Raw genomic sequence first — 12610 nt, forward strand, 5'->3', positions numbered from 1 at the left:
CCTGTACATCAATTTAACTTCATTAATTAATTTAAAAACATTTAGCTTAAACTCCAGCCCCGAGTTCTCTGCAGCAACTGACCATGTCTATAATGCTCGTGCATCTCAAACAATTACAATATTGTAAAAGTTAAAAATTATCATTTAATTTAAAAGGGTAAATTTTAATATATTCAATATTCATTACATGTGTAATATTTCAAGCCTTTTTTTGTTTTAATTTTGATTTATGGCTTACAGCTAATGAAAAATCAGAAATCCAGCATCTCAAATTATTAGGATATTTCCCAAGATCAATCAAAAAAGGATTTACAATACAGAAATGTCCAACTTCTGAAAAGTATGTTCATTTATACACTCAATACTTGGTTTGGGATCCTTTACTACGAATTACTGCATCAGTGCAGTGTGGCATGGAGGCAATCAGCCTGAGGTGTTTTTGAAGACTAGGTTGCTTTGATGGCGACCTTCAGCTCGTGGGTATTTTTGGGTTGGGTGTTTCTCCTCTTCCTCTTGACCGTACCTCATAGATTCTCTTTGGGGTTCAGGTCAGGTGAGTTGGCTGGCCAAACAAGCACAGTAATATCATGGTCAGCAAACCATTTATTAGTAGTTTTGGCACTGTGGGCAGCTGCCGAGTCCTGCTGGAAAAGGAAATCGACGTCTCCATAAAGCTTGTCGGCAGATGGAAGCAGGAAGTGCTCTAAAATCTGCTGGTAGACGGCTGCGTTCACTTTGGACTTGATAAAACACAGTGGACCAACACCAGCAGATGACATGACACCCCAAATCACCACAGACTGCAGAAACTTCAGATTGGACTTCAAACACCTTGGATTCTGTGCCTCTTCATGCTTCCTCCAGACTTGAGGACCTTGATTTCCAAATGAAATGCTAAATTTCTTTTCATCTGAAAAGCGGACTTTCGACCACTGAGCAATAGTCCAGTTCTTTCTCTCGTTAGCCCAGGGAAGATGTTTCTGCCGACATCTCTGGTTCAGGAGTGGCTTGATATTAGGAATGTGACTGTTCTAGTCCCTTTCCTGAAGATGTGTGTGGTAGCTCTTGATGCACTGACACCAGCCTCAGTCCACTCCTTGTGAAGCTCTCCCAAGTTTGTGAGTCAACTTTTCTTGACAATCCTCTCAAGGCTGCAATCATCCCTGTTGCTTGTGCACCTTTTCCAGCCAGCCTTTTCAGCAATGACCTTCTGTGGCTTACCCTTGTGTCAGCGATCATCTTCTGGACAACTGTCAAGTCAGCAGTCTTCCCCATGATTGTGGTTGCGTGGACTGAACCAGACCAAGAGATACACGGTATTTATACTGTTTACTCAAAATGAAATATATTCTCATATTTTGAGATGTTCTAGGTGGGTTTTTTTTGTGCTGTAGGCCATAATTATCAAAATTAACAATGAAGCATTTTTCAAACATTTTAGTTTACATGTAATTAGTCCAGAATATATTAAATTTTCACATTTCTTAAATAACTAATAGAAAATATAGAACTTTGTCATGATATTCTAATTGTGTGAGAGAGAGAGATTCTATACAATATGGTTATTCAAACGGTTTTTGAATGTAGTGCTAATTCTGATTTTGATCCATGTTAGTATCTTGGTGTAAATGCGTAAACCTGCATAAATATGCCATCACATGGAAAAGTCAAGAAAACCAAGCAAGGTTAAGACAAGCTTATTATTCCTTGCCGTCATATCCGTCAAATCGGAGGGTAGTCTTGTCATATACACTATGGCCAAAAGTATGTGGACACCTGACCATTGCACCGGTTTATGCGGTTCTTCCTCAAACTGCTGCTACAAAGTTCGAAGCACACAATTGACGAGAATGTCTTTGAATTCCAGTGAAAGGGAAAACGGGGGCCTCAACCTGTTCCAGCATCATAATGCCCTCCTGTGCACAAAGCAAACTCCATGAAGACGTGGTTTGTGAAGTTTGGAGTGGAAGAACTTGAGCGTCCTGCACAGAATCCTGACTTCAGTATGACCGAACAGCTTTGGGATGAAGTAGAATGCCAAATGTACCCCAGGAATCCTCATTCAACAGCAGTGAGGCTCTGGGCTGAATGACCACGCACACGGCCGCACACCAAAACCTAGTGGAAAGCCTTCCCAGAAGATTGGATGTTGTTATAATGGCAAAAGCGGAATAAATTAGAAAGCCATGGCCTAATGGTTAGGGAAGCAGCTTTGGAACTAAAAGGTTGACGGGTTGATTCCCTGGACGCGCAGGAACGGCCCCTTAATTGCTCCCCGGGCTGCTCTGGACAAAAGCGTCTGATAGATAATGTCAAGTCAAGTTTATTTGTATAGCGCTTTTAACAATAAACAGTCGCAAAGCAGCTTTACAGAATTTGAACGACTTAAAACATGAGCTAATTTTATCCCTAATCTATCCCCAATGAGCATGACGGTGGCGACGCTGGCAAGGAAAAACTCCCTCAGACAACATGAGGAAGAAACCTTGAGAGGAACCAGACTCAAAAGGGAACCCATCCTCATTTGGGCAACAACAGACAGCATGACTACAATAAGTTTTAACATGAAGACGGGGCGGCACGGTGGTGTAGTGGTTAGCGCTGTCGCCTCACAGCAAGAAGGTCCGGGTTCGAGCCCCGTGGCTGGCGAGGGCCTTTCTGTGCGGAGTTTGCACGTTCTCCCCGTGTCCGCGTGGGTTTCCTCCGGGTGCTCTGGTTTCCCCCACAGTCCAAAGACATGCAGGTTAGGTTAACTGGTGACTCTAAATTGACCGTGAGTGTGAATGATTGTCTGTGTCGGCCCTGTGATGACCTGGCGACTTGTCCAGGGTGTACCCCGCCTTTCGCCCGTAGTCAGCTGGGATAGGCTCCAGCTTGCCTGCGACCCTGTAGAAGGATAAAGCGGCTAGAGATAATGAGATGAGAACATGAAGACAGTTTGGTTGATGTTGTAACTCATTGATGGAAACTTGAGTGCAAAACTGTTCATGACAACTGCAGTCCTCAGCCATAAAAGCATTACTGTAAGAGTCCAGAGCGTCCTCCAGGCGTAACCCTGAACTGTCCCCATGCGGCCGTCCCCCACAGGAGCGACGCGACGCGACAAAACCCCGACCAGACACAGGGCACCAGGATGGACCAAGCAGGTCCGAGGGGCAGAATAATGTAAATTGTGGAATGGGATGTTCACCAAGAAAGTATGGCTGTGATGGTCAGGTGTGCAGAACTTTTGGCAATGTCTATGGTGTATTTTTTTTTTTTTTAATCTTTCTTTCTGTAGGGAAATGCTCACAGATGTAAGCCGGACTCGCCCTCTGGTGCTAAAGAGATGCATTGCAAGATTCACGCAGTGAGCAGAAGTTAAGTGCCACGGTTAGCATCTCTGCCATGATCGCAGGCCTTTACAGTGCACACAGAAAGAGGCCTTGGACTGTAGTAACACGTTAACAACGCCAGTTTCGCTACGCACACCAAAACCACCCCTTAAATCGTATTAATCCATAATGTTAAATAATTTAACAGACCGTATTTTAAGTCTTCTCGTAAACATGGCAAATCAGTTATCCGGAAGCAGAAGTCCTCGTTTTGGTTTTAAATTTTTATGCCCGTCGTTGAATCTGCTGAAGAGGAAAGTAAGCTAGGCGAGCCTAGCAGTGCGTAGCTACTTCCTTGTTAGTGAGTGAGAGTCAGTAGTGTGAGGGCAAAAGCGTCAAGAAGTTTCACTCTGAAAAAGAGTACACGAATTCTTTAATTTAGTTTGTTTCCTGTATGAATTTTAGTTTTTTTCTGGAAAGTCACGACAGGGACTGAACGCGACTCCTGTTGAAAATGGAGAATTAGTGAGTAGTATGGAAGAGAAGAAGAAGAAGGAGGCTCTTCAAGTTAGCGGTAGCTAGTCACCTGCCATGCTAATCACGGCTAGCCGGCTAACACATGCTGAAATGATCGGAACTGGATTATTAAGCTCTTGGACCGTTTAAAGACAGTTCTTCGACAGATTCTGTTCGATGCTGTGGATTGGCTTTTGTGCAGAAGAGACAAAACCGGCGGCTGGAGGAGACTCTGGCTCTTTCAGCTAGCTAAACTGTCTAGCTCTGTAGCTAGCTCCCAGCTATATTTGTTTCAAATGTTTTGCTTTGTTTTTACCGGGGACCGGTCACCTGGGAATAAACCTTTCAGAACGGGGATATTATTAAACTCGATCGATGCCTAATCCGGAGATTTCTCACGACGGTCGGGGCCGGAGCCCTTCGGCACAAAGGAACCGCAGACATGAGAGGCGGAGTAAAGCTCCCGGGAGCGCCGGTGCTAGCGTTAACGCCGCCCGGCGGGAGAGACACCGGGATGGGAAGCGGCGCTCGTCGGCGTCACGGCGCAAGAGGCGCAAGCACGGCAGGGAGCGGGAGGCGCGGCGGTCGCCTGAGAAACTGGACGGCTTCGGTACCGACGGGGACGTTCACGGTCTGGCGGTGGAGTACGACGACGTGAGCTCGCAGTCGGAACGTTTCTCGGCTAGTCCGTCACCCAGAGCAGAGCCGACGTGGGCCGAGCTCCGAGACGGCGACGTGACGCCGGGTAAGAAATCACGCCGAGATCCTCCCGACTCCTCTTCGGGAAGCCGACAGGACCGCGATCTCAAAATCAAAGATCAGAAATCGCGGGACGACGCGCTGTCCTCCAAGCCGCGGGAGCGGACGAGAAATCACGACAGCAACGGCAAGAAGTCATCCGCGGATAACAAACGCGAGGCCAAGCGGCACAAAAGCAGAACCAAGCCGGACAAAGAGCCTCCGTCTGCGTACCGGGACACGCCGCAAGCCTACCGGGACGAGCGCGATGAGCTCCGGGCCTACAGGAGAAGCCCCGCGGGCTTTAATAAAGCTGAGAGCCCGTACTCCTCGTCGTCGTACCCGTATGGCTACCAGTCGCCCAACTACAACCCGTTTCCGAGCTACGGGAGCAAAAGGCTCTCCCCGAGCTCCACTTCTTACTACGGCCGGGACGCGGAGCCCTACAGCGGCTACAGCGCCTCCAAGTCGCCGTCCAGCAAGCGGAAGCGCTCCCCGGGCAGCCCGTACGCGTGGCGCCGCTCCCCGAGTCCGTATGAGGCGTGGGAGAGCACCTCCAGCCCGTACAGCCGAAAACGCTCTCGGAGCCCGTACAGGAAATCGGTCAGCCCCAGTCCAGAGCAGAGGTAACACTACACACACACACACACACACACACACACACACCATGCTCCTGATCCTGTCCCTGTCCCTCTAAAACACACAAACTGTTGACTCAAAGCACCCTGGTAGTCTCATCTCATCTCATCTCACTATCTCTAGCCGCTTTATCCTGTTCTACAGGGTCGCAGGCAAGCTGGAGCCTATCCCAGCTGACTACGGGCGAAAGGCGGGGTACACCCTGGACAAGTCACCAGGTCATCACAGGGCTGACACATAGACACAGACAACCATTCACACTCACATTCACACCTACGCTCAATTTAGAGTCACCAGTTAGCCTAACCTGCATGTCTTTGGACTGTGGGGGAAACCGGAGCACCCGGAGGAAACCCACGCGGACACGGGGAGAACATGCAAACTCCGCACAGAAAGGCCCTCGTCGGCCGCCAGGCTCGGACCCGGACCTTCTTGCTGTGAGGCAACAGCGCTAACCACTACACCACCGTGCCGCCCACCCTGGTAGTCACTTCCCTTAATTTGTGATCCACACAGACACTTCTGCCTGCACCATCAGACCAGTAACCAGCCAGATTCATTTCCACAGGATCCCTCATGAGTCGTGTTTGTCATCTTGTACTGTCTACCCGTCGCTTTGGGGCGGGGGATGAGAAGTAACTCTCTCTCTGCTTTGTACCCTAAAAGACATCACATTGTCTGTCTGTCTGTCTGTCTTCGTCTCATAAACTTGGCACGGTGGTGTAAGTGGTTAGCACGGTCGCCTCACAGCAAGGAGGTCCCGGGTTCGAGCCCAGTGGCCGGCGAGGGCCTTTCTGTGTGGAGTTTGCATGTTCTCGCCGTGTCCGCGTGGGTTTCACGGTTAGGTTAATATGGGACGGCCTCTCTTTATCTCAAACCAACTTCTAATTTGAACACCTGTTATTCAAAGTTCTGAGCTCGGATTAATTATGACCTCTGACCTCCCAAGGCTCTAAAATTGTATTAAGTCTGTTACTTATTGTGAATATTTGGTTATGATGTCTGTCTTTCTATGTTATCTATTGTGAAGTTTGGTTCCATAAGTATGTTTGATATGTGGCTTTTTTTTTTTTTAATGTATTATTGTGTTACTTTGAAATTGGAACTCTGAGTGTAAGCAAGTTCTTCTTAAAGTACAAGTTAAGTTAATGTTGTTTATGGCACCTGAAATCAGCGTCGCTGCCTGGGCTGTCCATTGTATTGTACTGTTGCAATTCAATAAAAGAAAAGGACGGCCTTGAGCGAGGCACCAAACTCCCGACTGCTCCCTGGGCGCTGTTAGCGTGGCGGCCCACTGCTCTGGGTATGTGTGTGTGTTCACTGCTTCAGATGGGTTAAATGCAGAGAGGAAATTTCACAAGTGTGTGATGTGCTTTCTTCTTCTTTTCTTTTGAAACTCAACTCATCTGTAGGATTTATGGGTCCAGTGTTATGTAAAGCCGCCGTGAGCTGTCTCTGTGGTGATGGAGTATATTTATTACCTATCAGTTTACTGACTAATAAGTAACCGACAACTTGTATGACGTTCTGTGGTTTAGTGGTCTAATAGGAAAGGATTTATGGGGCGAGTTATCCACATTTTATACTCTTAACGCGCAGTTTGACCTTGGTTTAAGCAGCTAAAGACTGGATCAAGTTTTGCGAGGTCAGGAGATGGCCGAACTCTGCTTGGCCTTACTTTGTGTGTGTGTGTGTGTGTGTGTGTAAAGCTAATTCGAAGTGTAGTAGGACCCCAGTGTGTGGGATTACAAGCGATACTTGATACTAAGCGACGATCGTTCCTTTGATTAAACTTCAAACGACCTTGGTGGATTTACAGTTCTGATTTAGATGTAACATGGAAAATAGCAGTGTGTGTGTGTTTGTGCCCCCCCCATATAAGAACTTGATTGAGCCCAAGGGGAAATTCAAAACATATTGAAGTTGTGATGGGCAGAATTAATCGCAAGAGATTCGTCCTTACTTGTTCTGCTATGAAGATCAGTTTAAACACCAAGGTCTGTTGCGTATGTTTGCCGTCACGGTCCACTGAAAGATCTTTTCAGTCTTAAATTTTATGTCGTGGACAGAAACCATCCTTTTATAGTTTTCTTTTAATGGCTTTGCTAATTATTTAGCTGATATTGCTAAGTTCTCCCAGGTGCAGTGATCTGGTTGCTTAATTAAGCTGTGAATTTAAAGGGTTCATCGAGGCTTAAGTGTGAAACAGCTTTTATTTCTTCTTACTGAGCTGTACATCAGTGACACAGCTGATCATTAAAAGCTGTGAATAAAACGAATTTAAAGCGGATCACGTTAACACTCATGTTTGTTGCTCCAGGCGTCCTGGGAAGTCACGTTCACGCAGTCCATATACGTCATCGCGCCGCTCGCGCTCCCGTAGCCGTCACCGTCACTCACGGTCTCGCTCACGGCCCTCCAGCCTCTCGCCCAGCACCCTCACGTTCAAGAGCAGCCTGGCGGCCGAGCTCAGCAAGCAGAAGAGGGCCAAGGCTGCCGAGGCCGCACGCGCCAAGAGCTCCAGCAACGCTTCAACACCGACCAAGGGCTCATCTTCGTCTTCTACTGCACCCCAGCCCAGTCCGATCACCAATCACATAGTGAAGAAAACGCGGCCCCCTTCTCCTGCTTCGGCATCTGAGAAAGGCCCCCGAAGCCCCGCGCCAAGCCAGCCGCAGTCCCCCATCGACAAGACCGCCAAGAGCAGTTCAGAGGTGCCTCCGCCTGGCAGGGAGAGCAAAGTGAAGGAGGAGAAGAGGAAAGGACAAGCTGCTCAAGGGAAGGAGAAGGAGAAAGCGAATGCCCCCGTGTCCTCACTGTCCTCTTTGCCTCTGCCCAACCTCCTAGAGCACATAGATGAAACTGATAGGTCTGTACTGTTTTTTTGTTTTTTTTGTATTGCTTTTCTCTCTGTGTATGATTTATCAGTGAAATTAACTCCTTTTTTTGTATGTTCGATAGCTTGAAGAACTCTACACACTCAGGGAAGAAGAAACCAGAAAAGAAAACCCGCCACCTCCTGACTGACCTCCCCCTCCCTCCCGAACTCCCTGGCAGTACACTCGGCTCTCCTCGAAGCCCACCGGAAGAGAAAAAGGCTGCCTCGTTAAGAAGGAGACCAAAGTATGTTATTGCAGAGCTCTAGTTCTTCAACCACACATGCTTTTGCTATTTTCACATTTGGGATGTAAGCGCTGGTGTCCCGGCCTTCATCACATGCGCTCCTGTAGCATTTGGAGTTTGCGTGAACGTTTGTAGCCAAAGTCAGCGTTCACAAATCACATCGGAGAACAACGCGTTATCCGATTTCAGCATAAAAGCGCTCATCTTAAAGCCGTGCTTCGAGTTTAAGACACCTGGGGCCTCATTTATAAAATGTTTGTACAGACAGATTCGATATCGAGTTCCATAGATTTGTGACTAAATAAAACCGGTATGAGAAAATGTTCTGGAGACGTGCAAGTCGAAAAGAACGAATGGAACTCCCAGTAGATAAGATGAACAGAGGGTATAAAACCATCGTTTTAAAACGTTAACCAGGATGTGCTGGTCTAATGTCGTTAATCACTAACTGGGGATAGATCTAGGCTAGGGCTGTAACGATACACCCAACTCACGATTCGATTCGTATCGCGATTTTTGACCCACGATTCGATACGCCCGCGATTTTTTTAAAAAATTTTTTTAAAAGTAGTAAATTTGACTTATTAACATTTACTTACTTACATTAATAACAAATAATTCAGACCACTGCAGAGAATGAGTAATATGTATGCAAAAATGAACAAATGTATATCCAAAGATTGTTTTATTTCTCAAAATAATACTGTTGAGCCGGAAGCTCTGGTTTTTTTGGTTCTGAAAAAGTCATTTTTCCAAATCGTGTAAATCCGTTAAGATTTTTTTTGGGGGGGGGGGGGGGTATAGGGGTGGCTCTCTCACTGTCTCACTCTCATAGGGCCAATGATTTTCTGTGATCGCGGAAAACAGATGGAAATTACGGAATTTTTATGGTGAAACATTGCTCGCGTGTCAAAATGTAACTGCCGCAGAAGGCTTCCGCCCAAGCAGACATGCCTTCAGTGTTGCCAGATATTGCTAACGTTTTCCACCCCAAAATATGTTCAAAACCAGCCAAAAAGCACCTAAACCTGCCCAATCTGGCAACACTGCATGCCTTTCCGGTCAAGTGATGGTGATTGGCTTGTGGCACACCTAGCCAGCCAATGAGCTGCTCGTTTACAGATTCGCTCCCCGCGTCACAACCAGAATGGCAACTGCTTAAAAGAAATGAATGCTCTGCCATAGACTCCGAAGCCGCCGCCAGGCGCCGCTAAAACCGCCATTTAGAATTTGAGCCGCCGCCAGCCAATAATTTTGTAAGCCAATTTGAGCCGCTATCTAATAAAATTTGGCTGAGCCACTAAGAATTGTGTACATCAAATAATGGGTTTATCCACATCATGAGCTACAAGAAAAGTGACACAAACATGATCAACTGTACACACTAGTAGTAACACAATAGAGACGTATAGGCATACACTGTAGAGATTTAGAACTGATATCACAGCACAGAGAGCCACCACAAGCTTGCCGTTGTGACTACCTGTCTGGCTTCCCGCCCCTCACACCGTTACCACGATACACTGGGGAACCCGGGAACCCACCCAGAGCATCAATCGACTCCGATATCGACGAGATGGCTGCATTCTTTGCCGCTGCTGAGGGAAAGTGTAAAGGTTTTTGTTTGTTTGTTTCACATACTTCGAGATTGATAAAAAAAAAAGTACTCCACCACTCTACTTTCATCATAGTAAGATAGCTGCCAGTCCTTCACTGGTCATTGCTAGTGAGAGTAGATAGCTAGATGCCTTCCTCGAACAATCCAGATTAGCTTATTATTAGCATTGAACTACAATCTTGCTAGATTTATATTTACAATGAAGTAAGAGACCAGGGGACCTGTGGTAATTTGCTATTTATTCCCCCCATTTGTTTGATCCGTTTGCCCGGATATACTATGCCACACAGTGACGTCCAGTATCAGCCATTTGTAGCCATAAACATTTTGGTGGCTGCAGCAGCCATTAAGGTTTTGGCTGAGTCAGCTAGCCAGCCAATAATTTCATCAGCCAGCCATTATCCTGAAAACAAACGGCTTCAGGGTCTACTCTGCCAGTGGCGAGTGTGGACGTTGCGTGACTCGCAGAAGATTGTCGCAGGTCGGCGAAAAAACGACTTACTAATAGATATAAAAAAATAAAAGTAATTTAAGTAAGTTTAAAATGTAATTTAAATAAAAAGTAAAGTATTCATAAATTGAAGTTTGGAAGCGCCTCTGATTTTGGGCTGAGGAGAAGTTTGAAAGGGTGTACCGCGATTCTGCCTTCTTGTATCGCGATACAGATCGTGGCTCTGCGTATCTCGATTTCGATACGCATATCGTTACAGCCCTAATCTAGGCATAAATCTTCGGATAGTAAAGTGCTGTCGCTTTTGATTTTTAAAGGAGATGTTGTCACCACCATGTTCCACAGAAAGCACCTATATTTTCCAGGATCGAACAGACTACTTCTTTTCACCCACGGTTAGCGTCTTTATGAATCATATTTGGCTACCAACCGTTTTCACAGCCTCCTGATCGGCATGCTTAGATTTGTCACTAATTCCAGGAGCCAAGATGCTGTGCAAATTATAGCAGGTTTTTTTTTTTTTGGCTCAGCAAGTATGATTTTTACAGAAAATTAACACGACTTATAAGTTAACCTGCTGTTTTTAATTTGTATAAGGATCTAACGGGCCTTCTGGAGGTGAGGTCCATGTGCTCCTTCGCGTGCACGTGATTTTAAGATGATTAACGATGAGGGCACAGTTAGGGGTTAAAAAAAAAAAAACTAATCCAAACAAATTTGTACTTGGCTATGGGTTGTTTTACAATCAGGGTATGCAAGCTAAAAATCACACAACACTTATTATCTTCAATATCAAAAGGCTTGACTAAATAAACTTGTTTTTTCTAGAAAAATTTAGTATGAGGGCGCTCACCATGGCGAGGGAGCGAAGCGGGGGGGGAGATGGTGCCGGTTGTCCCCCCCCGCCGTGCAAAGCCTTTGAAAAATGCTCCAATGGGACATTCTGAGGCTATCTGAGAGGGAAATTGTAACAAATTGTCTGTCAACATTGAAAAAGAAAGAAGTAATCTTCTTCTGCCCCGGACAGTCTTTGGCTTTCTTCCGCTTCGTGCCGCGGGATGACATCTTTAAATGCTCAAGTGTCAACAAAAACAACTCGCGAACTACTTCTGTCAAAAGCTCCCGTGCCGGTGGGTGAAAGGTCATTCAGTCTCGAGAAATCTCGCTCTACAAGTCAGCTGACCTTGTATGGAACCCATGTCAAATCTCGCGAGAGCAGCCGCGACAAGTAAACAACATGGCGCCTCAGTCTGGAAAACGCCAATTCGGATTGTTTTTGCACCGTCTGGCGGTGTATCTACTATGATTGGAATATTTCTGGAGCAATTATAACGTATTTGGTGATCAGACACATTGTCACGTAGTGTTGCTGGGATGTTTTCACGGAGTCGGTAAGGGGGCGCAGCACCCCTGTTCCCCCGTTTAGACGAAAGCCTGGTTGTTTATTGTAGCCCTGTGATAGCTCTATTTACCGTGCAAAAAAAAATTTGGTGATTAACGTTATTTTTGGTGAATGTATGGCAATATGTGTCATATTTAGCAAAATTACTCGTGTCATTTAGAAAAAGTGCTTTTTTGACCCCAAAAGGGATGCACTTAAATCATTCTTTATACCATAAAACAAATATTTGGTTCCGTATCATTGGAAACATAGTTAAAGGGGTACCAAATATAATATATACAGTTGCTGATGTGACAAAGTAACGTATTAAGTATTCTATCAAATTTATATACTAGAAAACAACGAAATATCTTGGTAATTGTAAATATAATAGTCGGTACGCTAAACGGCACAAGAGTCGCCATTTTTAAAAGACCGTGACGTCAGCCCTACCCACTGCACTAGGAGAGAAGCGTGTAATCATGGCGTCGGGCGCATCAAGTGAAAGCGACAGCTCTGTCGAATCATACAAAGAGATCCCGCAAGACACACTGCAAGCAGGCTATGGCTTAGAAGGGTACCAGTTTGAACCTAGGAGAGGTACTCTCGACTCCGGTGATGACGAAAGAAGAGAAGAAAGCTCGAACTCGCTTAGTGTTTTTCAGCGGAAACGAGTGAAAAGACACGTCTGGAGGATCGTTATGCTTTCCATCGGTCCTGTTATTACACCCGAAAGCAACACACTGTGGCATCGTGTAGCCGATCACTTACAATTCATCCTACTTTCCGATTCACACGTGCTATTCCCAACCTCAATGAGCCAACACAAC

The 12610-nt window shown here is 46.0% G+C and overlaps 1 protein-coding gene across 1 annotated transcript in view; it reads left to right on the forward strand.

Moving 5' to 3' along the window:
- Positions 1 to 3640: 3640 nt before the first annotated feature.
- cdk13 (cyclin dependent kinase 13) overlaps positions 3641 to 12610 on the forward strand; it is a 37682-nt gene continuing 28712 nt past the window's right edge. Inside the window, exons 1-3 of the mRNA XM_060922472.1 lie at positions 3641 to 5194; positions 7528 to 8076; positions 8169 to 8330. Of these exons, the coding sequence (XP_060778455.1) occupies positions 4206 to 5194; positions 7528 to 8076; positions 8169 to 8330 (1700 nt within the window). The 5' untranslated portion in view covers positions 3641 to 4205. The remainder of the gene's footprint in view (positions 5195 to 7527; positions 8077 to 8168; positions 8331 to 12610) is intronic.

This window comes from Neoarius graeffei, chromosome 5, assembly GCF_027579695.1.
Source record: "Neoarius graeffei isolate fNeoGra1 chromosome 5, fNeoGra1.pri, whole genome shotgun sequence".
Classification (NCBI taxonomy): Eukaryota; Metazoa; Chordata; class Actinopteri; order Siluriformes; family Ariidae; genus Neoarius; species Neoarius graeffei.